At 36.5% G+C, this 27,607-nt stretch overlaps 2 protein-coding genes across 3 annotated transcripts; one reads left to right on the top strand and one right to left on the bottom strand.

Moving 5' to 3' along the window:
• Positions 1-1,260: 1,260 nt before the first annotated feature.
• On the bottom strand, positions 1,261-11,635 carry LOC126776898 (NEDD4 family-interacting protein 1). 2 transcript variants are annotated; one of them, XM_050499760.1, is made up of 6 exons: positions 11,408-11,635; positions 11,239-11,325; positions 9,840-9,976; positions 9,019-9,148; positions 5,722-5,907; positions 1,261-5,585 (listed from the first exon to the last, which is right to left on the bottom strand). In XM_050499760.1, exons 2-6 carry the CDS (start codon positions 11,273-11,275, stop codon positions 5,482-5,484), a joined length of 594 nt encoding a protein of 197 aa, XP_050355717.1. In that variant the 5' UTR covers positions 11,276-11,325; positions 11,408-11,635; the 3' UTR covers positions 1,261-5,481. The 2 variants fall into 2 exon arrangements, with proteins under 2 accessions (XP_050355717.1, XP_050355716.1); XM_050499759.1 differs by having other exon boundaries at positions 11,239-11,338; positions 11,420-11,635.
• Positions 11,636-11,898: 263 nt separating this feature from the next.
• LOC126776762 (DNA topoisomerase 3-beta-1) lies at positions 11,899-26,995 on the top strand. The gene is made up of 15 exons (XM_050499503.1): positions 11,899-12,098; positions 12,183-12,472; positions 13,312-13,531; positions 14,356-14,602; positions 18,488-18,605; positions 19,179-19,261; positions 19,899-20,035; positions 20,811-20,998; positions 21,603-21,719; positions 22,637-22,792; positions 22,998-23,252; positions 23,973-24,160; positions 24,553-24,702; positions 25,112-25,292; positions 26,085-26,995. The coding sequence occupies exons 1-15, from the start codon at positions 12,008-12,010 to the stop codon at positions 26,211-26,213; spliced, it is 2,550 nt and encodes an 849-aa protein (XP_050355460.1). The 5' UTR covers positions 11,899-12,007; the 3' UTR covers positions 26,214-26,995.
• The last annotated feature ends 612 nt before the right edge of the window (positions 26,996-27,607 follow it).

The raw sequence follows: 27,607 nt of genomic DNA, 5'->3' as shown, positions 1-27,607 counted from the left end.
TCTTCGAGATAAGCAGCCGTAGCTGATATTCGGTCAGGTTCAAATGTGTCAATATAATCGAAAGGAAGATTATCTGTTCACGTCAGGCACTTTCCAAGCAATCGCTACCACAACTAAAACTCTACAAAGTCATCAGTCAACAATCAGACTACAATCAGTACATGTCATTGTTACGTTTATTTCGTTAAAATTTCAGAAATAAATCACCACACGATAACTTTAATTCAATTTATTTGTCACATTTAATAAAAATGAACATAATATAAATCACGCACAGTGAAAAGCTGAAGGCTTGAAAAGTCGCGGTCGTTATAGTCGTATCACACGACACAAACCTAACATTTGTGTTACATAAATAAGTTTGTGCACGGCACATGAAAACGTCAATTTACGTATTCTTTTAAATTTTTGTATTTTTAATTAATTTGTAATAATCTATAATATAAAAAGTCGAGATGCCCTAGTGGTTAGAACGCGTGAATCTTAACCGACGATCGTGGGTTCAAACCCGGGCAAGCACCACTGCATTTTCGTGTGTTTAATTTGTGATTATAATTCATCTCGTGCTTGACGGTGAAGGAAAACATCGCGAGGAAACCTGCATGTGTCTAATTTCATTGAAATTATGTCACATGTATATTCTACCAACCCGCATTGGAGTAGCGTGGTGGAAGAAGCTCCAAACTTTCTCCTCAAAAGAAAGAGGAGGCCTTAGCCCAGCAGTGGGACATTACCGTTACTGTTACTGTACTGTAATCTATAATTTTTTGGGTACGTCTCTCGGCAAGGATATGACACCATAGAGCGCCTTGTCATTCAAGGCAAGGTGGATGGCACCAGACCACGTAGAAGGACGCCCATGCGATGGACCGACCAAATGAAAACAACTGTTGGCGGTCCTTTGCATGAGTGCACCAGGCTTACCACCAATAGGGACATATGGCTCGTGAGGCGAATAACATCTGCGCCGAAATTCGTAATACTACATGGCAACCACGACCGCTCTGACGAAGAAGAAAATATTCTATAAAATAAAATTAAAGTTTCTGATTCCGAAATAACTGCATAGGCGTTACGTAAGTAAATATGGCAATAACACAGTGGGGATACCGCGAGATTTGCTAGCTACTAATAAAACTAAATATATGACTTAAGGATTAAGGAAACAATCCAGAGAATTTCATTTGGCTTAATTTTGTTTTAATACAATTTCCATTTATACAGGGAATTATTTTATTATTATAAATTAAAGTCAGTATGTACCAGTAGACATTTATTAAGGCGTTTTCATTGAATAAATTTACAAAATCACAATTTAATAAATATAAAATACATCGAACCAATATTTTTAGTGAATTCGCCAACATAATTAACCTAAAGATAAAATTTGATAAACCTTGTAAATTATTTTACATAACTAAAATAAAAACTACAAAAATAATATAATATCCTTACATTTATAACTCACATTTTTAACTCATAATTACATATATGTAATTAGACTAACACTAGGTGTGAACGTGGCGTCGTATTATAATATATAGGCTTGCCTAAATCATTTATTTGTGTAGACTACACACTAAATTAACGTTTGAATCGATTTAAAATTATATTTTGTTTAACTTAACATCCGTAACGTCTGTGAATATCCCACGGCTGGGCTGAAGGCCTCCTCTCCTGTTTTGAGGCACACGTGGCAGAATTTCAATGAAATCAGACACCAGATGAGATCAGATGTGTATTCTACCAACCCGCATTGGAGCAGCTTGGTGGAATAAGCTTCAAGTCTTCTCCTCAAAAGGGAGAGGAGGCCTTAGCCCAGCAGTGGGACATTAACGGGCTGTTATTGCAACTTAACATATTATATTACAAGATGGCGGCTATAATATGCAGTGACGTCATACAATCCGATGACAGATTGAATATAATATAATTTCCGAACACTTAGCCACATAAATATGTATAATTTGTATCATACATTCAAATACAGAAAATTGATGAACCTTCCACATTCATTGCCGCAGACAATGATACAACAATAAAAAAATATACATAACATTTTTAATTAAAAATATATTGATTTAGTCTGTGGTCTATACAAATATACAATAAACTCTATTAACTAGATATTTATTGCACTAGAGTTACGATTTTGAGATAAAATCTAAAATAATAATAATCGATAATTTTTAGTGCGGAATTAGTAAAAGCGCACATTTAAATTTTATTACTTATTTTACGTTTAAATTGAACATCAAACACTAGTCTAGTAATTTGGTTGTGATGTTTATAAACTACGAATTTTAGCGTAAAGTTACCGTGACAATTAATGCCAATAATCGTGTCGATTCTGTATCTAAACTAATTTAACGATACTAACTATTGCTGTCTCTCAATCTAACGCGAGATTGAAAAGGATAGCAAGTCTTAGTTCCATCAAATTTCGTTCGGAAATCAGGATAAACGGCATAAATATGAGACACATAATTAGTGTAAAAGTGTACAAGCTTTGCGATATTATGTCGTAATTAAAAACTAATGTATTTCTGGACGTGAAGCTTTGAAATATACTTTTATAATGTTTGAGAATAAAAACTGGATTGACTGATCGACTGGGTAATATTTGAGTCACACTCATTATGTTGATATATAAATAGCACAAACATTTTGTAAGCAAATATTACTTAGTATTTACAAAATCCTGACCTCTAATAAATATAAAGTTATAATTAAACTCAGACATGCCATAATGTACCAAAAAAAAACACTTCCAATTATTTCGCTGTTTATGACCAGTTACTATATTCAAGAAACGACCCGTTTCGTTTACAGATGTAGTCTACGAGGCGTAAGACAAAGAATCCCAACAAAATACGCTTCGTAAGTTTTTAAGTCTCATGTATTAAAAGTATTGAGAACGATTTTAACGAAACGATTTACTTGGCGGTAGGGCTTTGTGCAAGCTCTTCCTACCCAGACTGGTACCACCGCTATCGTACACAGTTAAGGTACCACCTTATTACATATTCTATCTCCAAACATACAGACTTACAAAAAAATTACTACACTTCATAAAAGCTAAGATCGCTTCGTACTGAAATCATTAATATATAAAAAAAATATATAAGCACACTTTACTCAATTACAATTCGAATGGACCTGTCTTTATGTTAATAAAATAGTATCTAGCTCAACCTTATTTAAACTTTAGCACAAGTTTCGTAAACAAAACCACCAGTCTTGTATTAAACGATTGACGAAGAAAACTAAGCACCCCTGTTTATATATAATTCATTCAGAATATGTTGTATATATATATATATATATATATGTGTGGTCAAGTGTCCACTGTAATTGGTAAAGTATACAATTGGATGTACTACTGAACTATACATACAGCAAAGATACCAGAGTAAAGCCTAGTGATGCTTAGTCAAAACTGGTTTTAACCAGCTGCATTTATTTATATATATTCAATCGTATGTGAAATAAATTCTATGAAAACATGAAAATTAAATTTTTCATACGTAAAGTCTTATTTTCAAACTAACTTTAATATGTTTTTTGGTAAATAATTAAAAATAATTTCTAAATACCTACTATTTACTAACTGACATTTATGGAATTTATTCGAATGTCATATTTAATAGCGGTTGGATCTCTAAAGGTCAACGACCTGTATTACCACATATTTTGTTTAAATAGCTAACCGAGTTCTTATCATAAATATTGAAAGTATAACCGAATACATTGGGCGAATGTGAGAATATATGTATTGCAAGGTGTATTTAAAAATCAACTTTATAGACTATAGAGGAAGGTTCAAATTTGTATAACTGTTTCAATATTTCAATACTTTCATGATATTTTATACAAATTTCAACCTTACAGTATAAATTAATGAAACGTATTTACTTTTATCAGTCCGCTCTAATCTTAGAACAAGTCTAAAGCATTTATTGAAAAATCGGAACATTTCTATTTTAGATTTCTATTACATACCACATACAAACCAATTCGTGTGTATAGAAAGCGAGATGCGATTTTGAATCTTATGCTTACTTATTATAACCTTTAAATTTCAATAACATCGAACTTACATCTAACATTTAGATAAGTTGAGATGTAGTTATATGAAATTCACTATTCCTACCAAATAACCATTTCTATAAATGACTCGATTTCTTAATAATAAAAGAAAAATAAAAAAAAAACTATTCATAAATTATTTTCCACAATGATATCCATCATCATACACTAAGTAACAACTTATAATAATATTAATAATATAAAATCATGTCTTTGTTGTTTTTAATAAAATAATACATTTTTAATGAGCAATTACAATCGAAACAATTATAAGATTATATTGTACACAATCTTCTAGCTTATCTAATATGACAGCTCTAGGATATTATATTGTCCTTGGTTCGTTCATCCCATAAAGACAAAAAATGACCTACATATAATGACAAACGAAGCTGAGATTATAATGATGAAAATAACTATTTAAATTTAAAAAAAAAAAAAAACAACCGCCCTGCCGAAAGATAGTAATATATATAAATTAAAAAGTAAATAAATCATAGCCATTATAATTTCGGATGATACAAGGATTCTAAGGACATATCTAAATTTGATATTTATGGTGGAATAAAGAATATTTTTTTATATGCGCCGGGATGGCAAATGACTCTACTCCACCTGATGGTAAGTGGTAGTAGAGTCCAAACGCGACGACGGCCAGTACAGTCAAATATCAATATCACATACATCCCCTCATTTTTAGGGCAGTTGTGTCTACCAATTTGCATTGAATTGCTTTAATGCAAATTGGTAGAAGCTGTAGATTTCCAAGACATTCTCAAGAGGACAGGAGACCCAGCACTTCACTTCACTCACACATTCATTTGTCGATTTAAAAAGTATATTTTTAACTCGAAATATGAATATTTGTGATGCAACCGAGCATAGCTCCTTGAGTCAGCCATCGAAGGTGTTCACGTTTCGACAAGCTATTCATGTTATTACGGATAGGACGCACTTATTAAACACTTTTGTTTAAGCTTTGAATGAACGAACTAAAGACAACATATTTCATAAATTTATATCACATTTTAAGTAATGAATCTTCAGGATAGACATTATTTTTTTTTTTTTTTATTATTTGGTTGAACGAATATTATATATTATTATTATGAATTTAGCCTTAAGATTGTATAAAGTAATATTTCTTTTGGGCAGTCCTGTCGAATAAGCTTAATGATTGTGTACACTAGGATCAATGTTCATTACATTTTACAAATGAAAACTGTTTGTGCTTAATTTAGCTTAAATTTTGCGTTAACTCGTCAATAATTTTTATGATGTTGCAATATATTTTTGAAAATAATAATTATATAATCATCAACAGAATCAACTATCGCTACTTACATGGCGATTCGGTCGTGCGGGCCAATCGAATACAATTACAAATATGTTTCAATAGAAGAACAGGAGTCGTTCCTGAGCAGTTCCGGAGAGCAGCCGCCAGCCGCGCTTTATGTTCAGGTACTGGATCACTGCACGCACGCAGATCAAGATACCTGCAAGTTTTATTGATTTTTTCAGTTAGGTAACCCGCGGGAAGGATTGCCATGTCATAAATTTCAAATGCCGCATAAGTAATGGCCCAAAAATCATTTGCTTAAATTTATGATAATTAAATTATATGAATCTCACCGAAAGCCATAATGAGCCACCAGAGCCAGGAGTTCTCGTGCGAGGCGAGCTCGGTGGAGTGTTTGACGATTAGAGTCCACTTGGCGAGCGACAGGCCGAAGCCCGCCAGCGCACCGTAGCGACTCGCCACGGTGTGACAGAAGCACATCAGCAGCAGGAAGCCGATCCAGTTGAACAGGAATGCGACTGATTACAAAAAAAATAAATTTATTGTACACCTCCAACGCGAAGTGGTGTGGTAGTGCTTTATTATAGACATTAAATGAAAGTCACGATTCTTTCAGTTTTAATTATTTCTAAGGACTTTAGATAACACTTGTAAAATAAATTACAGTACTGGCAACTACGTTTTGAATAAATAATTCTAATATACATTTTTTTTAAAAGTACCGTAACCGCTGCACGCCTCACCATTTGAGGAGGAGATTTAGAAGAGCCAGTGTAATTACAGGCACAAGGGACATAACATCTTAGTTCCCAAGGTTGGTGGCGCATTGGTGATGTAAGCGATGGTTAACATTTCTTACATGCCAATGTCTATGGGCATTGGTGACCACTTACCATTAGGTGGCCCATATGCTAGTCCGCCTTCCTATTCTATATAAAAAAAAACTCCACCACACCACTCCATTGCAATAATGCAATACATGCAGATTTACTGAAGCGAATTAAGCACATGATAATTCAGTACAGCTTGGCCGGCTTTGAAACCGTTGCCATCGGTTAAGATTTGAGCGTTCTAACCATGTGTATTCTATCAACCCGCATTGGAGCAACGTGGTGGAATAAGCTCCAAACCTTCTCCTCAAAAGAGAGAGGAGGCCTTAGCCCAGCAGTGGGACATTAACAGGCTGTTACTGTACTGTACTGTTTTAACCATTGTGACATTTCGGGTCTCCTATTTGAATTGCACATGAGACTTGTCATCACAAATCAGAGATTGTAAATTTCGATCTTTAATTATTATTAATTGGCGTATCGTTATCAGGGTCGAGGTGAGACACATGAGCGAGTTCCAAATGTCATCTATATATATGTACAGACCCGCTAAAAGGCCATCTGATAGTAACCTACGGCCATCAATGCGCTACTAACAATGGGAAAAGCATACGATGTTATGTCTCTTGTTATAATGGCTTCCAAACTTGTACACAGAAATACAAACTATTGACGTTTTTGGTAGAATTATTCGCATCACGGCTACCACCAATACTCTACGTCTTTATAACCTCAAATTAAATAAATATATCCTAATATTATAAAAAGCAAAACTTATTTTGATTGTTTGTTACATTTTCACGTTTTAACAACTGAATCCGTCATTTAATTTTACATACACGTTATCAGTGAAAAAGAAATGGACAAAAGATACCTAACTAATATTATAAAGTTTAAGTCTGTTTGAGCGCGCTAATATCTGAAAGTAACGAACCGTAATAAAAAAATATATTTTTGTCGGTTAGCTCATTTTATTGAGAAAGGTTATATTCTATACAACATCACTTGTGGTAGAGCTTAGTACAAGCTCATCTGGGTAGGTACCACCCACTCATCAGATATTCTACCGCAAAACAGTAGTACTTAGTATTGTTGTGTTCCGGTTTGAAGGGTGAGTGAGCCAGTGTAATTACAGGCACAAGGAACATAACATCTTAGTTCCCAAGGTTAGTGGTGCATCGGTGATGTAAGCGATGGTTAACATTTCTTACAATACCAATGTCTATAGGCGTTGGTGAGCACTTACCATCAGGTGGCCCATATACTCGTCCGCCTTTCTATTCTATATAAAAAAAAACGCTGCTAGAAATGGGGGCGGCGAAGCAACATTTGACGAATATGAACCACGCGGCCCATCTAGTTATTAATAAACAAACTAATATTAGTTTTTTCCAGGGATTAGAATGTCTAGAATTTTTAATCTATTATTCATAATATATCATGTAATTCCATATGTCGCGTCCGAGTGTATGACTGAATTTTCGCGACTTCCTGGCGCGACGCCATAGAACTTGTTCAGCGTAGCGTATTAAATATTACGATGACATTTATATTAGTTTGTACAAAATAAAAAATACATTAACGTAAAGTATTACATTAAAATTGTCTACTGTTTGTGGAAGAACTGAGAATTTTTTTTTTTAATTTTCATGTGGAATGAAAGGATACGATTACTGATTTGCATGATTGTCTGTCCGTTGTCGTCAGAGCTTACTACCGGAAACTACGAAATCGTAGCGCGATTTTATATACTTGGTAGGGCATTGTGCAAGTCCGCCTGGGTAGGTACCACCTACTCATCATATATTGTACCGCCAAACAGCAATACTTAATATTGCTGTCCGTTTTTAATGGTGAGTGAGTCAGTATAACTACAGTCACAAATGATATAATATCTTAGTTCCCAAGGGTGACCCATTGACGATGTAAGTGATTGTTGATTAGGTGACCGGTCGACCTAGACTAGCAATTTGGTCGAATTAATCGAAAAAGAAAACCGAATGAAAAAAGTTGTAAAATACTCTATGACGGACGTATAGAATTACGAGTAACAGGATTTAAATGAATACAATTAAATAAGGAAGCTAACAAGAAACATATTTATCCTTAATAATATTATAAACGCGAAAGTGAGTTTGTTTGTTACGCTTTCAAATCTTAACTACTTAAGAGATCATAATTGAATTTTGCTTAGCGTTTATTGGGGTACAAAAACATATCACATAGGCTACCTAGCACCTGCCCCTCATACACCGGCGAAGGCGCCGGCAGTATATTATTTGGATAGATATTATATGAAAACATCAAGAAGTATACGAATTTAAATGTCCTCGGTTAATAGTTTACAAGAAGCTTCGAACGAAAATTTTTAAGTCTTTTAATTCCTACATGAAATGTACTTTATATTATATGTTCCATTTAATTATATATGTACAAATGAGCGTTACTGAACACTTATATTTTGACTAAAATGTGGCCCTATCGATTTTAATTTTAACTCAATTTTGCTACTGAAAAACAACAGTACATATTATTTGCTGTTTGACGGTAGAATATTTGATATCTGGCTATCACCGGCGTTCACCTATCCAGGTGAACCAATATATTATATACAATTAAAATATAATTAAAAAATGTTTGAGGCTTATATACCTTATATTTTAACTTTTATATTAGTAGAGGTAAGTTATGTTATATAATTTACAAAAAACTATTTTTGGAAGTTTTATATTGGGAAGCGGATATCTTAAAATAAAAGGTAAGTTATGTTTTAAGTTATTATATACTAGATATATTTACCGAAAAACGATGTCAGGAACATGATGTCGGTTCCGAGCAGGCTGTTCTCGGGGTCGAGCGTCTCGGCCGCGCCCTCGGGCGGCTCCACCGTCACGAACGCCGTGATCGTCGGGTGGCTCGGCGGAGGGATCTGATAATAAGTACACCATTATCATTCGCTTGCTCTTCTACCATTTTTGGGATTCATTTGGGAGTCGTCGCAGTTTTTAAATTGTATGGTAATTATTTGGTGAAATTTACAAGCGATTGCCTTCCTTAATCTGACCCTCCCAAGGAGGACAACAGCCTGATATATTAGATAATTTTGCCTAAATTGATTGCTGTTGTAGAATCACTCTTCTGGTGGAAATGTCACGACAAGCCAAGTCATTGATTATTTTCGGCGATGTGTCATTGGGTGAAAAAAAAACACAGTAATAGTCTGTATATATCCCACTGTTGGGCTAAGGCCTCACTAAATGAGGAGAAGGTTTGGAGCTTTCTCCTCCAAAAATCACCAGCCAGTATGACGTATTTTCATTCGACTCATGCAGATACGATATTTATAATTAACTAAACGCAAATCAAGCATCAAAAATCAGGATTGTCTATCCCGGTTTGAAACCGCAATCTTCGGTTAAAATTCATGAAATCTAACGACAGGGCTATCTCAGCTCTTAGGATACCTTAAAAGATATATCTAAAAGGGATAAACTTGCCTTCTATAATTTTTATTCTTGTTATAAACTGTATGTGTTAATAATAAACATCTGATAATAATATAATAATTGACCTAAGATTATTAGATGGTCCAATTATGTAAGAAATAAAAATGAATTAACCTGATGCAGTCCCTCTCCTTCCATTTGCTTCTCGCGCTGCACCTCTTCATATGTAGGCAGCTTGGAGTTAGCAGCCACGTCATATGGTGGGGGAGCAGAGAAGTCCGCCTGTGGTGGTGGTATATCATGGAGATTATCTGTAACAATATTAATATTTATTTATACTGATAATCATAATGATCCCAGAAAACATTTAAAAAGGTTCAATTGCAAAATTAAAAAAAAAAAAAACTGTCTCAACAGAGATTAGCAAAATTGAGTTTGCAAGCAATATTGTAATCTCTACTCCCTCATTCAAATTTTTGAATTTGAAGAGCATTGGGGTCCAGTGGCAGGGAGCAGGTTTATGATCTAGTCACTAGATAAAATACTCAAAATTCAATATTACAAATATATTGACGAACATTTAAACAAAAAGAAATAAAGAGTTATCTCTCTATCGGTGAAAAAATCTATGTGATTATAATAATCGATGTTTAAAATGTCTAATGTTGCAATTTCTTATTTGGTTAAAAACAAAAAAATGCAATTAAAAGTGAATATGACGCACATGTCATATCACTGTTAAAACCATCAAAGATAATAAAACAAGGTGACGTCAATGGTTTCTTAACACATTAATAACAATGTCATTGTTTCATGAGACAATACAGCGACATTTATTTTCAATTAAAATTCTTTTCGTTAAGATCCAATCAAGCACCTTAACAATAGCTGTATACACTATTTCACTATGACTAATCTTGCAAAATATATGCCTTATCAGTGATATGAGGATAAAATGTCAAAACAATAATGAATCATAATTTTTTCTTTTATGTTATTTTGAAAACAAATATTGAATCTATTTTTTTATATTTTTATAGCACAGCGTAGTACAGTAACATCCTATGAATGTCCCACTGCTGGGCTAAGGCCTCCTCTCATTTTTGAGGAGGTTATGGAGTTTATTCCACCGCGCTGCACCAATGCAGGTTGGTGGAATATATATGTGGTAGAATTTCAGTGAAAAGAGACACATACAGGTTTTCTCACAATTTTTTCCTTTACCATCAAGCATGAGATGAAACACAAATTAAGCACATGAAAATGCAGCGATGCTTGTCCGGGTTTGAACCCATATGTTAAGATGAACACATTCTAACCACTAGGCCATCTTGGCTTGAATGTTTTTACTAAATTAAATTATTTTATAATGATAATAATGCGCATATGTCCTATTGAAAACATATTTGCTGTTAATAGATTAACCCAAGGTTTTAAATACCTTTTTTAGTAATATTAATAAGGAAAATGTAGGTTCAAGTTATCATATGTACTTGTTAATAAATTATATATGTTACTAGTATATTGACGCATAGGCAATTACAAGCAATTTTTTTATTGCATTGTGACTTACTGATATCAATAAATGGTGGTGGCATGTTATTGTCCATTGATGACGGCAATATGACCCGAAGGTGCGCCGTGGGACATAAATCGTCAACTCGAGCTTGGCTCTGCAAAGAAAATATAACTTTCACACATCAAGAGCATACGAAAGCAATTATATAAATAAACAATTAAACACTGTCACTTACCATTTTTTTATTGTACACAAATATTTTCTCAATTGTACGTCTCAAAAATATTATAAGGCTTTGAAGGAAATCTTTGATACTAGTCACTGTTCATTACGTTAACGCACATTATTCAAGGTCTTTCTAATACGTTATCAGAACAATCACACTATAATTTGTAACGTACAAACCCACCTTTAACTTCGACCAACAAATAAATCATAGAAATTAGAATAGTCAATAGACGATACACCGTAGACGTCAGACGATAGACAAAATTAGATTCACAGATAATTATATTGCATTTATTTTATAATTTTTAATGTTACGTTTACATATAACGTTGATTTATTGTATTTGTTATATTTTTATTTAATGCATTGTAAGCATATAAATTAAACTATATTGGACTGTAAAAGTCTAGCCTTTATAAATCAGACAATCCAAATTTATTAAATATTTTATGTGTAGCAACCCATATATTTTTATGTCAGAACTCGTCTAAAACTAAAAGCAAAATGAAATCGTACAGCTTATAGCAGTCGAGTTAACTTTTATATCAAAATAAAATATTTCTATTTATTTTATTGTCGATTATTAATAATCACAATGAAAAGTGCATTGATGGTGGCTGAAAAGCCATCTTTAGCCCAAAATCTTGCCAATATTCTGAGTAATGGCAAATGCAATACCAATAAAGGTTTGTTTTCATAAATGAGTCCTGCTTGATTATATTACATAAAATAGAAGCTATGAATTATTTCTAATTATCAATAATTTTTAGGTTCAAATTCAGCCTGTGCGATTCACGAATGGAATGGCACATTTAAGAATGAACCAGTCCGATTTAAAATGACGTCTGTGTGTGGGCATGTAATGTCTTTAGATTTCACCGGTAAATATAACAACTGGGATAAAGTTGATCCCATTGAATTATTCAGCTGTCCGACAGAAAAGAAAGAAGCAATGCCCCGTCTTAGGATACCAGCATTTTTAGCTCAGGAAGCAAAAGGTTGTGACTATCTTATTTTGTGGTTAGATTGTGATAAAGAGGGGGAAAATATCTGTTTTGAGGTAAGTAATAAACTTAATAAGTATTCTTGATTGTTTTTTTTATATTTCAATAATTACTGGCTAATGGTTCATCTGAGGGCAAGTGCTTGCCATCCATAGACACAGTGCTAACTTTAAGAAACATTTAAAATCCCTTAAATCATCAATGCACCTTGGGGACTAAAATTTATGCCTGAACAACTAATATTTATTTATTTCCATTAGGTAATTTATGCCTGCAACAAAATGCCGTACTGGAATAAATATCAAAATAATAATAGTAATTTTTGGAAATGTACCGTAGCTCATAACACATGTTATATATACCAAATCAAATTGCCTTTAAAATCACACTGAAACATAAGTGTAACTAAGTACCGCAAGACAAGGTCTATGCAGTCTTTCCTTAATAATTCAAAATCTCAGAGACGTAAATTAGTTTATTTTTTTAGCTGATAAGTTTGCTTATACCAACTTGAAAGGCCTCTAGCCTCATTGATCACTCACCCTTCAAACTGGAACCCAACAATCTGTTTTTTATATTCACCCAAATAAATTCACATTATGAAAAAATTGTCTTTACCTTATTGTGAAAAATATGAGCTTTACATGATGTTAAAGATATATTAATGGAATGTTCAAGAGTGAGCAAAAAAGAAATATATTATTAAATAAGTTGAAAATAAATATGAATGATACAGTTTGATATGATGTGTTTCAAACAATTTTATCCTCTTCTGCATCGGAAGAGACTAAGATGGTTTATAATATAGTACTAGTATATATATATATATGTATTTCCATTAGGATTTGAAAATATTTGTGCTTCAGATTAGATGATTTTTGTCTTTTGTTTTTAGGTCATGTCCTGTGTTCAGCCATATATGAAGGGTGATGTTTTGTCCCCTCAAGTGACATATCGAGCGCGTTTCTCTGCTATTACAGATAAAGATATAAAAGCTGCCATGTTGAATCTCATTAGGCCTAATGAAAACGAGTCTCGCAGTGTGGACGCGCGGCAGGAACTTGATTTACGCATTGGTTGTGCATTTACACGTTTTCAGACAAAGTACTTTCAAGGTAAGTCCTACTTGTATTTGTGTCAAAACACTCATCTGAAATTTTACTCTATTGTAATTCTTATTGAATTTATTATTATTTTGTTCATAGTTTATTGTATTTATTATTTTTGTTGACATTTCTTGGGCTAATAATAAAAATCGTTGGGTAATGAATGTATGTCATGTGCAAAAAAATTCTATTTTGTTACTTTAAAATATCCATATTTATTTAAAAAACAGACAGTCATTTTTAAATAACAGGCTGACATTTTAATTTTATTTATTTGTATTTATATGACCTTATATTGCGTTAAAGCTTTTGTCAGGCAGCAGACGCCACGGTACAGCGACGCGACGGTAGCATTACGGCGCGTTGTGTTCTATGAGTATTTTTTGTGTGGTGTGTCATCTCTCATATTAACGAGTACATTACAACTGCTCAAGCCCCGTCGCTATCCCGTTGTCTGAACATAGTTAATAATAATAATATCCTGGGACATTTTTCACACATGGCCATCTGGTCCCAAATTAAACTATAAGTGATAAGGCCGCCTTTGCATATTTTCTCTTATAAATACATACTTATATACAATTACACCAAGACTCAGGATAAACAGACATGTTCATGCACACAAATATCTGTCCTGGGTGAACCCACAACCATCGGCGTGAAAGGCAAGCGTCCACCAACTACGCCAACCGGCTCGCCAAGTACATCGTAGCTTGACGTTGTTTTAAATTCAAGTTTCTTTCAAATCGGACTGCTACTTTAAATAAACAAACTATTTAAATGTATATGTTTTATATAAGTTTGACTTGATATTATATTGACTAAACATTCAGGTAGATATGGTGATCTGGACGCGTCCCTTATATCGTATGGTCCCTGCCAAACACCAACTCTCGGTTTCTGTGTCCAGCGTCATGACGAAATTCAGACTTTCAAACCGGAAACCTACTGGGTGTTAAGAGTGACAGCTTCGACGAGTGAAGGTCGAGAACTACCGTTGGAATGGAAGCGAGTCAGAAGTTTCGAGAAAGATATTGCCAATATGTTCCTCGCTGGTATCAAGGAAATAAAAGAGGCCACGTAAGTATAATAACATTATTATAGCGATATTTTTAAAAGTTTATACAATAATTAGAGAGGAATTTGTTAGTAAAAAGTGTAGCCTTCATGGGATGCTTGGCAGGTGTGAAACATCGAAATTGATGGTATTGAAAGACTTTATGATTAAAGAATTCCAATGAATGTATAGTATAATTTATAAATGGGCTTTTTAGTTTAGTCAATAAAAACATAATCTTAATACAATAATAGCAACAAAGTATATAGCGTGTCACGCACGCACAAAAGAATTAGAAAGTGTCGGTGGAGAGAAGACATGACGTTATAAAAGAGCGTCATGCCGTTCGTCACGGCATATGAGCCGGTCTTACCCTCAAGATGCGCCAATAGCTTTTTCATATAAAAAAATCTGATTTTCGACGCAACATAAGATGTCCAATCGCGAAAATACGTTTGACCATATTTATCCATCTTGTGCTAAATAGTCTAACTACCTAACTAAAAATCTTTCAAATTTTTTATGTTATAAATCATGGCACTTTGGTTTAGTTTGGATTTACGTATCTTTGCCTTCCTCGTCTGTTGTTCGCAAGGCATTGGATAACCTGTGTTGTGATAGATGACGATATTTTCGTTGATGTTTTTGAAGAATTTCATTACAACATAAGCATTTAATAATTAATTGAGAACGTTACTACTCGTGCAATAATAAATGGGAAGTAATAAAAGGAACGTTTTTTTATGGAATGCCTAGTGAAAAAACCTATTAAATCAAATACATATATCAGAAGATGCATCGCGTTTCGGAGAATGTTTTAGTATATAATATTATTGTATAAGTGGTTGCGTTTCGCTGTTTCGAACGCTTTTCATTTAGAACTGAGGTGACAAGCGCGATTTTAATATATTAGGTCCTTACATATGAAATTGGCGTTTTGTAAGGGAGGAATATAAAGACAATTTTTTTTGTAATATATATTTAATTAATCAAAGTATGCACCGTTGTTATCTATGCACTTTTGTCATCTCATAGGTAGTTCATTGATCCCTTTACTAAAAAAACCATGGGGGCGAGAATCAATAAACTCTTTGAAGGCGGTTTGGACTGCCGCATCGGAGTTGAATTTTTTTCCTTGTAAGAAGTTGTCCAAATTCCGGAAAAAATGGTAATCTGTTGGAGCAAGGTCCGGGGAGTACGGAGGATGTTGCAGACATTCTTGTTGTTTGTTGTGCAGTGTGTGGTCTTGCGTTGTCGTGAAGCAGCAGTGGCCTAGAGCGATTGACCAATCTCGGTTGCTTAGCAGCTAGTTCTTTCTTCATGGTTTGCAGTTGCTGACAATAGATATCTGCCGTAATGGTTTGGCTAGATTTTAGAAAGCTGTAGTGAACGACACCCGCGCTAGTCCAACAAACACTCACAAGTAACTTTTTCTGAGTCAATTTTCGTTTAGGGCAGGATTTGGCTGGGTCTCCAGGGTTCAGCCATTGCGACGAGCGCTTCCGTATATCGTACAGTATCCACTTTTCATCACAAGTAATGATTCGATTTAAAATCCTTTCATTATTGTGTCGGTTGAGCAAAGTAACAGCAGTCATGGATGGGTTCGTTCAAGTTTTTTTACTTTCCCGATTTGCTTCAATTGGATTAATACAGTTTTATCACTTACCCCGAAGCCTGCAGCTATCTCTGAAGTGCTTTGTGATGGATCCGCTTTCACTTTAATTCTTCATTTTCCACTTTGGTCTCCGGCCGTCCACGGGGTTGGTTTTGAAGGTCGAAATTTCCAGAACGAAAACGTTGAAACCAAAAACGTACCGTGGATTCTTTTGCAACACCAGCGCCGTACACATCTTTAATCCTTCGAGCTGTTTCTGCAGCACTCGTACCACGTTAGAACTCGTACTCGTAAATATATCGATATTTCATGTTTTCCATTGTGTGGTAATAAGCGACGCGAAAGAAAAAAATAATGAGGAAAAAACAAATGAATGACTATTTTCAAAACTCAAATGTACCAGCTAAATTAATTTATAAATTTGAATCATCATCATCATCATCACCCTTTTCGCGTCCACTGCTGGACATAGGTCTCTCCAATGGCACGCCACTGAGCTCGATTTTCAGTTCTTAATCTCCAACCGCTGCCAGCCACCTAGCGTATATCGTCACTCCACCTAGCTGGAGGGCGTCCTACTCTACTTTTGCCAAGGCGTAGTCTCCACTCCAGAACGCGTCTACTCCAACGGTCGTCGGTTCTGCGACATATGTGTCCAGCCCACTGCCACTTCAGCTTACTAATCCTTTGGGCTATGTCGATAACGTTGGTTCTGTGATCACCACATTTGGGATTCGATCCTTCAGAGAAACTCCGAGCATAGCCCTCTCCATAGCTCGCTGAGCGACCTTAAAATGGTGGACCAAACGCACTGTCAGTGTCCACGTCTCGGCTCCGTAGGTCATAACCGGTAAGACGCACTCGTTGAAGACTTTTGTCTTCAAGCATTGCGGTATTCGTGACGAAAAGACTTGACCGAGTTTTCTATACGCTGCCCAGCCCAGCTGTACTCTTCTTCGTGCTTCCCCCTCGAAGTTGTTTCGACCCAACTGCAAAGTTTGCCCAAGGTACACATACTCCTGAACAACTTCGAGAGGAACTCCGTTAAGAGCTATTGGTTCTGGACTGACGTGTTCATTGAACATTATCTTGGTTTTCTCCAAGTTCATCCGGAGACCAATTCGAGCAGAAGAATCAACCAGGCTGCTCAGCATATATTGCATGTCCTGCACGGTTTCTGCCACGACGACGATATCGTCTGCAAATCTCAAGTGCGACAGGTACTCGCCGTTAATGTTTATGCCCCGCCCTTCCCAGTGCAGCGTCTTGAACATATCCTCTAATGCATTAGTGAACAATTTCGGTGAAATGACATCCCCTTGTCTCACTCCTCGATGCAAGAGGATAGGGTCAGACTGCTGATTCTGTACTTTGACGGTCATAACAGCAGCGTCATGCAGGCCTTTCAGCACTTGGATGTATCGCCAATCGATTTGGCACCGTTGTAAGGACTCCAGAACAGACCAGGTCTCAATAGAGTCAAAAGCCTTCTCATAGTCCACAAATGCTAAGCACAGGGGCTGATTTTACTCTTCGGACTTCCGTATAATCTGCCGCACTGTGTAAATGTGGTCTATGGTTCCATACCCTCTTCGAAATCCGGCCTGTTCCGGGGGCTGAAACTCGTCAAGTCTACGCGCGAGACGATTCGTGATGACCCTAGAAAACAGCTTATAGACATGGCTCAAGAGAGAAATAGGTCTGTAGTTCTTCAAAAAGGTTTTGTCTCCCTTTTTGAAGAACATTACGACAACACTCTTGCTCCATGCCTTTGGAGTTCTCCCCGAGAATATGACAGAATTAAATATTCGTTGGAGCTGCGCTAGTAAAGGTTTTCCAGCTGCCTTTAGTAGCTCCGTCGCAATTCCATCTTCCCCGGGGGCTTTTCCATTTTTAAGCTGCCCCAAAGCCATCACGATTTCGTCTTGGCTTACTTCTGGCAACTCTTGTGTGAAGGGGGCTAAAGTGGCTCTAGGATCCCCAGGGTCGGGTTGAGGACGAGGCGCTATTGATGTATATAATTTTCCGTAGAAGTCCTGAACTTTCCTAAGAATCTCGAGCTTAGAGGCGACGACTTTTCCCTTTGAAGTGGTCAGCTTCGTCAGATGGCTTCGAATTTGGAATTCTTAACCAAAGAGGAGATATTTCAGATCAAAGTGGTCAGTACGAGAAAACGCTAATTTCATATGTAAGGTACCTAGTACTTGCATTATATATTAGTAAGATTAGATTTTATTTTGTAATTAATTTAATACATATCGATTGTTTTTTTTTTATTTGTTATACATAGTGTCATAAATGTCCAAGCGAAAGAGAAGGTGAAGCCTCGGCCTGCAGCTCTCAACACGGTGGAGCTGATGAGAGTTGCCAGTTCTGGACTGGGCATGGGGCCACACCATGCTATGCAGGTATCTATGAAATTACAACCGGTAAAAAAATTATGTCGTCATCAATAATTAAAGTGAATAAATATATTCTCCTTATTATAATAAGCAATGAAGCACGTCTATGGCGTGATACGCACACAAGGGTTAATTTAATACTAGTAGAAAATCGAAATAGAAATTACAGATTTTGGATTGCGAATATTAGTTTTTACATTATATATGTCGCGGATTCAAATGGATTGCTATTTTAATGGCCGCCATTGTCGTCCTAAATGTTGATTTTATTAAATCAGTCAGTGCGCACGTCCGGCGCTGGCGCTGTCCTGAGAGCAAGAGACCAAGAGACCAAGGGGGTCGCTCAACAAAATCATCACACGCGCTACTGACATACTCCTTTATATTTCCATCAATCGGCTACATAATAAAATAGGCACCCGTCTTATATTTTTCACACTTGACGTCTGACAACCGACCAACCTGCATGACATACATCACGTTGTGTGGTGTTGCTATTCTAATAAGTGACGTCGTATACCCGCTTGAATTTATTATCTCTGACATATATGTATTAATGAATGTTAAAATTTTTCTCAGATCGCGGAACGTCTATACACTCAAGGTTATATTTCATATCCGAGAACTGAAACTACGAGCTACCCGGAAAACTACGACTTACTGTAAGTTTATCAGGAGAATATCAATTCTACGGGTAGTGGAGCTTCGTGCTGGCTACTCGGGTACCGCCCGCTCATCACTCATTCTACCACAAAACATCAATACTTTGTATTGCATTGTCCACATTTGCAAGGGGATTGAGCCATCATAATAGAGATACGTAAAAGAGTGGTAGGTTTTGTTTACAGTGGCAGTGTCTATGTGTGACGTTGATCACTTACCGTCAGACGATTCATTTGAAGTCAAATTAGGTTGAATAGAATATAAGTAAAGTAACAGATTGTAATTCTCGCACGACTAGGCTAAGTCCTTTACTGTTTAGAGGAGGTTCGAAGCTCATTCCACGATAGGGCTCCTAAGTGGATTGGCACATCCGGATTTGAACCCGCAATCTTCAGCTGATCCGCAATCATCATGCGTAGTACTTAAAGGTCGTTGAAATTAGCTTGTCTATAGCTTTATATATCTTGAATTGATTATAAAAGGGCAACACGCACACTTTGGGTAGCTCTTAGTAGTTTTATGAAATTGATTCAAAGTCTTATTTATTCCATGTTGTCAATTTCTGGATCCTTGTTATATCCGTCGTGAGAATTTGTTGACATTTTCTTAAAAGTACTAATCATTTGGTTATAACAGGGGTATGCTTCGTCAGCAACAGCACTCGCCCAAGTGGGGTACAGAGGTTCGAGCCATTATCGCGAACGGTGTCAGCAAACCCAAGAAGGGCCACGACGCGGGCGACCATCCTCCCATCACGCCTATGAAGTCAGCCAGTAAGTTCGCTCGTGATGGAAATCCTTCTACATCTGCCATCTCGTCATTTTAACGTTTGGGTTAGAATCGAAAAATTCGAAAAGAGTTTGTTTTTACACTTCCATTCCTTACTACTGAACCAATTGTAGTGAAGTTTTGCATACACGTTGTCAGGGGTAACGATATACGTTACCGAAAATCTGCGCACCTGTCCCACGAGCGGGCGAAGCGGTACTATTTTTGTTTAAATTAAGGGAATCGCTGATTATGTCAACGCCCGGAATATTTTTGGCTACCAAACGTCATGCAGTAACTCCATATATCTCGTCGGGAAGATTCAAAGACAAGTAATAATATGCATTTCGTTGGATTTTTTCCATATTCTTTGGATATTTTCATTGATTTGGATATTTTCCATAATAGCCCGTCTCAGTTCAAACGCAACATTTTGAATTACCTAAAATAGTTTTTTCGTTTTTCTTTTGTTCTCAATTTTTTTTTTCTCTAAATTAATATGTAAGTTTATATAAATATTAAATATTCAATCGTAAATTTAATAATAATTTTAATGATGTTAATGTATTTGTATTTTTATGGACTTGTAATTTTTAACTAAAAACTTTATTTAATGACTTTGTATAATGTGATGCTGTTACGAATAATGTGATAACCTATCATTAGTAGAAAATTTGTCAAAAAACCTTTTCAACCCCAATTTAAGTGCCTATCTGTCTACTGTTGGTGGCCAAAATAAATAAATAAATTTCGCTAATGTTTCTATCTTTTTCTTTCTAGCGGAGTCCGAGCTAGAGGGCGACATGTGGCGTATATACGATTACGTTGCGCGTCACTTCATTGCGACACTTTCGAGGGACTGCAAATACTTGTCGACAATAATAACCTTCCAAGTGGGCTCCGAAACGTTCACGTACACGGGGAATACGCTCGTGGACGCCGGTTACACGGAGATTATGCATTGGCAGGTGGGTATATGCATGACCTTGGCGGTAGGGCTTTGTGCGAGCCCGCCTTGGTAGATACCATCCATACATCACATACTCTATCGCCAAACAGCAATATTTACCATTGTTGTTAACTATAGACACAAGGAATATAACATCTTAGTTCCCAAAACGAAGGTGCAATATTTCTTAGAGTGTCAATGTCTATCGGTGGTGGTGTTCACTTACCATCAGTCCATCTGCCCGTCTGGCTACCTATATTATAGAAATCCAAAAACTTATTCGTCGTCCAATAATTTAAAGATTTGTTTTAATGTAATAACTAGTTGAATGAAGTGATCGAAATTCCTTATAATTGAAAAAAAAATACCATTGTCATAATTTAAAAGCTTGTTCATTAAACGGTCTAATTAACGAAAAAGTTTTTTCGAATTGTTTTGGTAGTTTCCGAAATTAATATATTCCGAAGTAAATATATTATTCCATATATTTAATATATTGAAATAAGCTCCAAAACCTTCTCCTCAAAAAGAGGAGAGGAGGCCTTTAGCCCAGCAGTGGGACATTCACAGGCTGTTACGGGAAGTAAATATATATTGTTATACTTGTAAGGCAACGTTTTCAGGCATTCGGCAAAGACGAATTCGTGCCGCTGCTCAACGTGGACGACGTGCTGCGCGCGCACGACCACCGCCTCGTGGAGTGCCAGACCTCCCCGCCAGACTACCTCACCGAGTCGGAGGTAGGTTGTACTTAGTGATCGTGTCATACTTGATGCTCTTTTTTATAGAATAGGAAGGCGGACGAGTATATGGGCCACCTGATGGTAAGCGGTCACCAACGCCCATAGACATTGGCATTGTAAGAAATGTGAACCATCGCTTACATCACCAATGCGCCACCAACACAACAATACCAAGTATTGCTGTTTTGCGGTAGAATATCTGATGAGTGGGTGGTATCTACCCAGACGAGCTACCACAAAGCTCTACTACCAGTATGTTTGTTGTCAGCAACCACCAGTCTGCTTGTTGTCAACAAATATATTGTTTGGGGGTGTGAATACTTAGTCTGTGATAATTTTATTTTAAACATACAACATCCTTCCAAATAACTTTAAAGGTTAATATTTAAGTTTGGTTTGTGTTAGAGTGAACAAACTCGTTTTCATCCTTCATCGATTAATTCATATTTATTTCCTCAAATTGCTTAAATATTTAGTGTAGTGTTTTTGTATTGTTATGTAGTTATTTACATGTCTGTGTGTGTGTGTGTCTGCGTGTCTGTTTTTTATCTTTGCTATAACAGTAACAGTACAGTAACAGTCTGTTAATGTCCCACTGCTGGGCTAAGGCCTCCTCTCCCTTTTTGAGGAGAAGGTTTGGTGCTTATTCCACCACGCTGCTCCAATGCGGGTTGGTGGAATACTCATGTGACATAATTTCAATGAAATTAGACACATGCAGGTTTCCTCAAAATGTTTTCCTTCACCGTCAAGCACGAGATGAATTATAATCACAAATTAAGCACATGAAAATTCAGTGTTGCTTGCCCGGGTTTGAACCCACGATCATCGGTTAAGATTCACGCGTTTGAACCGCTAGGCCATCTCGGCTTTGCTTGGCATCTGTGCTATAAAGAATATAAAATTACTTTTAGGTAATCACTTTAATGGAAAAGCACGGGATAGGCACGGACGCCTCTATCCCGGTTCACATTAATAACATCTGTCAGCGGAACTACGTAAGCGTCGGCAGCGGCAGGAGGCTCGTGCCAACCAGTCTGGGGGTGGTGCTCGTACATGGCTACCAGAAGGTAAGATGCTCGGAGACCGAGGCAAAATTTATTATAGTCAACTGCTACTAACTAAAACCATTTAAAAATAACACATTTACATTAATATATTAATTAGTATTTTATTTGAATATATACTACTACTTATATTTAAAAGTATTAAACATAAATTAAGACAATATTTATATATTTTCTTTACCTTAATATAGAAATGTATGTCATACAGATTGATCCAGAACTAGTTCTCCCGACGATGCGCTCGGCTGTGGAAGAGCAGCTCAACCTGATAGCCGTGGGACGCGCAGACTTCCACGCCGTGCTGGCCCACACCACCGAGATATTCCGGAGGAAGTTTCAGTACTTTGTGCGGTCAATCGAGGCCATGGACCAGCTGTTCGAGGTCAGCTTCTCGTCGCTCAAGTCGAGCGGGAAGGCGTTGTCTCGCTGCGGGAAGTGTAGGCGGTATATGCGATATATTCAGGTGAGTTTTAGTTCTTATAATATGGGTACGTTCTTCAATCGAAATATTTTAGTTATTATATAAAGATGGAAGGGATTAATTATTATTATCATTACCAAAGAGTCAAAGATCAGACTAGATAAAAACGACGGTCGTGCTTAATCCTATTATATAAATACCGCGCGTGATTACAATAAGATATGACCTTTTGGAACTGAGACACGCGCGGTCGGCCCGCCAGCGGTGACGTCAGACGTCGGCAAATTCGAGTCGGTGCTCACGTTGTTACTCGTTTCTTAGTGTGGATTTTTGCTGTTGCTTAATTTGAGAGATTTATTATTATTATTGATTTGATTACTTTAGTGATAAGGTTATTATTACATTTGAATAATAAGAAGAAAGAGGTAACATTTTTAAAAGCTATCACCTAAAATGACTTGAACATCCATACAACCACCTACATAAATATCGGTTAAAATCTTATTACCTTTTTGGATTTGCCAGAGTCGGATAGTTATTGTTCAGAATTTATGCTAACGCGCCTTCGCTTCAAAACTGTCTGTTTGAATATATTTTGACAAAATTCCGTCCCATACTCTTAGCGCGCGGATTACATAAAAAATTATATATAAGCCGTTGCTTAAGGCGGATCTGAGAGGGAAAATCTTAAAAAGATCTATATTAATCGGAATGTTGAACACCTGTGATGGACCGTGTGAGTGTAGCGTGGTCTGCCGCCAGGCCAAGCCGGCGCGCCTGCACTGCTCGCACTGCGACGACACGTACGCGCTGCCGCAGAACGGCACGGTGCGCATCTACCGCGAGCTCAAGTGCCCGCTGGACGACTTCGAGCTGCTCACGTGGTCCTCGGGCAGCAAGGGCAAGAGCTTCCCGCTGTGCCCCTACTGCTACAACCATCCACCCTTCAGGTCCACTTCTACGTCTTCTATTTGCTGGGCCATCTTGGCGCTCATTATACTTCTCGTTGCAATATAAAAGTTAATTTTAAGTGTTGGTAATTTAATTAAATAATGTCAAAATTGTATTGTTTATTTGTTAAAAAATTGCTAGCGGATGTTACATAAATAATATCTTATAAAATTATGTACTAAAACTAGAAACATTTTATGTACACCCATTTAAAAGCAAACATTGCATGCATAGTATTCTTGCACCGATTACAATTTTATAAAAGTATTAAAGTGCTTGACTAATAAGTCAAAATAACAGAAGATACAAAATAAATCTGGCAAAGATTGTATTTAGTAGGAACTACTTTACCACGTGACGTTATAACGTTGCTAAATATGCTGATTTACAGGGACATGAAGAAAGGATTCGGATGTAATTCGTGTACCCACCCCACGTGTCCTTACGGCGTTAACTCGACCGGTGTGTCCGGTTGTGTCGAATGTGATGGAGTTTTAGTCCTCGATCCTTCGGCTCCGAAGTGGAAGCTCGCTTGTAATCGGTGAGTGTTTATGTTTAGCCTTTTAATTTTTATTTAAGTTAATTTTATTTACTGGTGGCAGAGCTTCGTGCAAACTCGTCTGGTTAAGTACCACCCACTCATCAGATATTCTACGGCAAAACAGTGAGTCAGTGTAATTACAGGCACAAAGGACATAACATCTTAGTTCCCAAGGTCGGTGGTGCATCGGTGATGTAAGCGATGGTTAATATTTCTCACAATGCCAATGTCTATGGGCGTCGGTGACCACTCACCATCAGGTGGCCCATATACTCGTCCGCCTTGCTATTCTACATATAAAAAAAACGCACACATACAATTAGGGACATCTACGGAATACTTCTACAAATGAAATACATCGATTGAAATGTGTACTCGACTGGTAAGTGACAAGCGGCACGTGTGACAGGTGCGACGTGATCATCAACATCTTCGAGGACGCGTCGCGCGTGTCGGTGTGCGAGAGCGCGTGCGGCGCGTGCGGCGCGCAGCTCGTGAGCGTGGAGTACCGCGCCGAGCGCACGCGCCTGCCCGCCGCGCTCACCGACATGACGGCCTGCCTCTACTGCGAGCCCAGCTTCAGCGCGCTCGTGAGTCGCACACGCACACGCACACACACACACACACACACACACACACACACACACGTGTACCAAAGCTCTGTATATGTTTAATATTATAAAAACTTGGGAGTTTTACGTCCTATTTTAATATAAATTGTAACTATACAATCACAATTCCGAATAATCTTATTTCTTAATCAGTAGTATGCAAATATACTGATACTTAAAAAAGAACATATTCCGTATTATTTATTTATAATTTATTTAAAACTTTTTTGACCATCACAATAAGTACTTGGGACAAAAGGCGGACTTTTTGCCTGAAGACGTTCTCTGCCAGTCAACCTTTAGGCTAAGCAGAAATCCCTGATGGCGGTAAATAGTAATCAAAAATATACATACATACACATATAATATCAACGAAACAAATACTGAGCTGTAATATATATAGTATAAACGTGAATAATTGTATATTATAGATGTCATAAGATGGCAAGAACTAGGAACTTTCTGACAAAATATACTCAAATATTGTTCCAGGCGATAGTTTATTTGCGTGTCTTTGAGTTTCACTCCGACTTTACTACTTTACATTTTAATTTTCTTATTTTTTATCGTATTATTTCATAAATTCTTTTTACTGTGTTCCATAATCAACGATAATAATAATGTAAATGGCGTCAATAATTTAATTATTATTCAATATCTCCGCGATTACTACTGTTTAGGTATATATATGGTATCTTTCTTAATAATAATACTTTAATAATAGAGTCAGATCGAGTCGGTATACTGACGGTAGTGTTGTGCGCGCGGCAGGTGGAGAAGCACCGCGCGGTGTCGTCGCGGGGCGGCGGCGCGCGCGGGCGCGGGGGGCGCGCGCGCGGCAAGCACCGCAACAAGCAGCCCAAGGACAAGATGGCGCAGCTCGCCGCCTACTTCGTGTGAGCGCGCCTGGCGCCTGCGCACTGTGCTGACGTCACTATTTATCTCGTAAATTATACTATTTGCCAACAACTGGAATGTAAATGTATACCGCGTTTATGTGTTCCACATTTCTCGCCTGACTCAGCAATATTGATGGCGTAATAAAGAACTAGGAATTGTGTAATATCCATTTTATTATTTATTATTTGCATTTCAGCAGCGATGATTTCTTTAGCACCACTTTGCTACAGAGTTGAGTTGAGTTAGCACCTGTCTTGGATATGAGAGGTGCTAACTGACCTGGCAATATAAAAAAGATATGTCCACGCTTAAAGTCCGAGTAGAGTAAGATGCGTAATAAATGTCCAGACTCAAATGATTCGACTAATGAATTTTTTGTGTTCTTAAATCTCCAATCTTCTAAAACGAAAATCCGTAACGCAAAAACTGTTGCATATATAACCGTTTTATTGTCGACCTCTACGTCCTAACCTTTCTGTAACCATTTCAGTCGAAGAGGGACTAAAGATAAACAGACCCTTGATTTACATATTCCATGCGATTTGCTATTAGCTCTGCTGTATTAGGCTCTACAAACAGTTATCTGCATATATTGCGTTGCAATGTCACACCGCATTTATGTGTATCGGCCCTAAGTATATTATTTTTACTTAACACTTCATTTAATAGTACTTTTTACGAGTAATATTTTGTATTACTTTCTATAGCAGTATGATATTGTAAATGTTAATAATATTTTTTAGTACTGTACTTTGTGAAATTAATAAAAAAGATACTAATTATTATGATGTTTTATTAAAAAAAAATCTAAATATAAATAAATATAAAGTTTAAAAGATAAGATTGACAGCCAGTAAATGTCACACTGCTGGGCAAATTTATTTTCTCTAACTAAAAAGTAATAGATATATTAGTTTTTTTTTAATTCACCAGTTGTCGCTCCAGTGTGAGTGGAGGTAAGGTGCAGTTCTGTGTGCAAATTTTTATGATAATCGGTTGAACAAGTGCAAGGACAGAACAATTTCTTACTTATTAAGTAACTTTTATTATGAAGAGTTAAGGAATCATTCGAAATGGGTTTAATTAAACGAAATTATAATTTAAGTCTTCATTTTATTGTGAAGGTTGTCACCTAATATAATGTATAGGTACAATACGTTATAAGCTTACAATTTATTACTGTATAATTATCGTTACATATTTCGTTTTTAAGTAATTCAAACAGTTTCTATGTAAAAACCTAACCAGTAACATTGGTTTGAAAAGACAAAAATTTACAATAATAATATAATTTTATTTATTATCTGTGCGACGAAAGAAGCGCTTAAATTATAAAAAAAGTCCTGCCACATAAATTGATGTTTGATTATTCATTTTTAATTTAAATTATAAAT

The sequence above is a fragment of the Nymphalis io genome, chromosome 21 (assembly GCF_905147045.1).
Source record: "Nymphalis io chromosome 21, ilAglIoxx1.1, whole genome shotgun sequence".
Lineage (NCBI taxonomy): Eukaryota > Metazoa > Arthropoda > Insecta > Lepidoptera > Nymphalidae > Nymphalis > Nymphalis io.
The sequence above is the reverse complement of the archived record's forward strand: the minus strand, read 5'-3'. Positions and strand labels throughout refer to the sequence as shown.

Excerpts from the sequence above, each read along its gene's own strand:
- LOC126776898 (XM_050499759.1), bottom strand. Across the intron at positions 9,149-9,839 it reads AAGGAGAGGGACTGCATCAG|ATCCCTCCGCCGAGCCACCC; the intron begins GTTAATTCATTT and ends ACTTATTATCAG. Across the intron at positions 5,586-5,721 it reads GTGGCTCATTATGGCTTTCG|GTATCTTGATCTGCGTGCGT; the intron begins GTGAGATTCATA and ends TAAAACTTGCAG.
- LOC126776762 (XM_050499503.1), top strand. The coding sequence starts at position 12,008 with ATGAAAAGTGCATTGATGGTGGCTGAAAAGCCATCTTTAGCCCAAAAT. Across the intron at positions 12,099-12,182 it reads CAAATGCAATACCAATAAAG|GTTCAAATTCAGCCTGTGCG; the intron begins GTTTGTTTTCAT and ends AATAATTTTTAG. Across the intron at positions 13,532-14,355 it reads TCAGACAAAGTACTTTCAAG|GTAGATATGGTGATCTGGAC; the intron begins GTAAGTCCTACT and ends CTAAACATTCAG.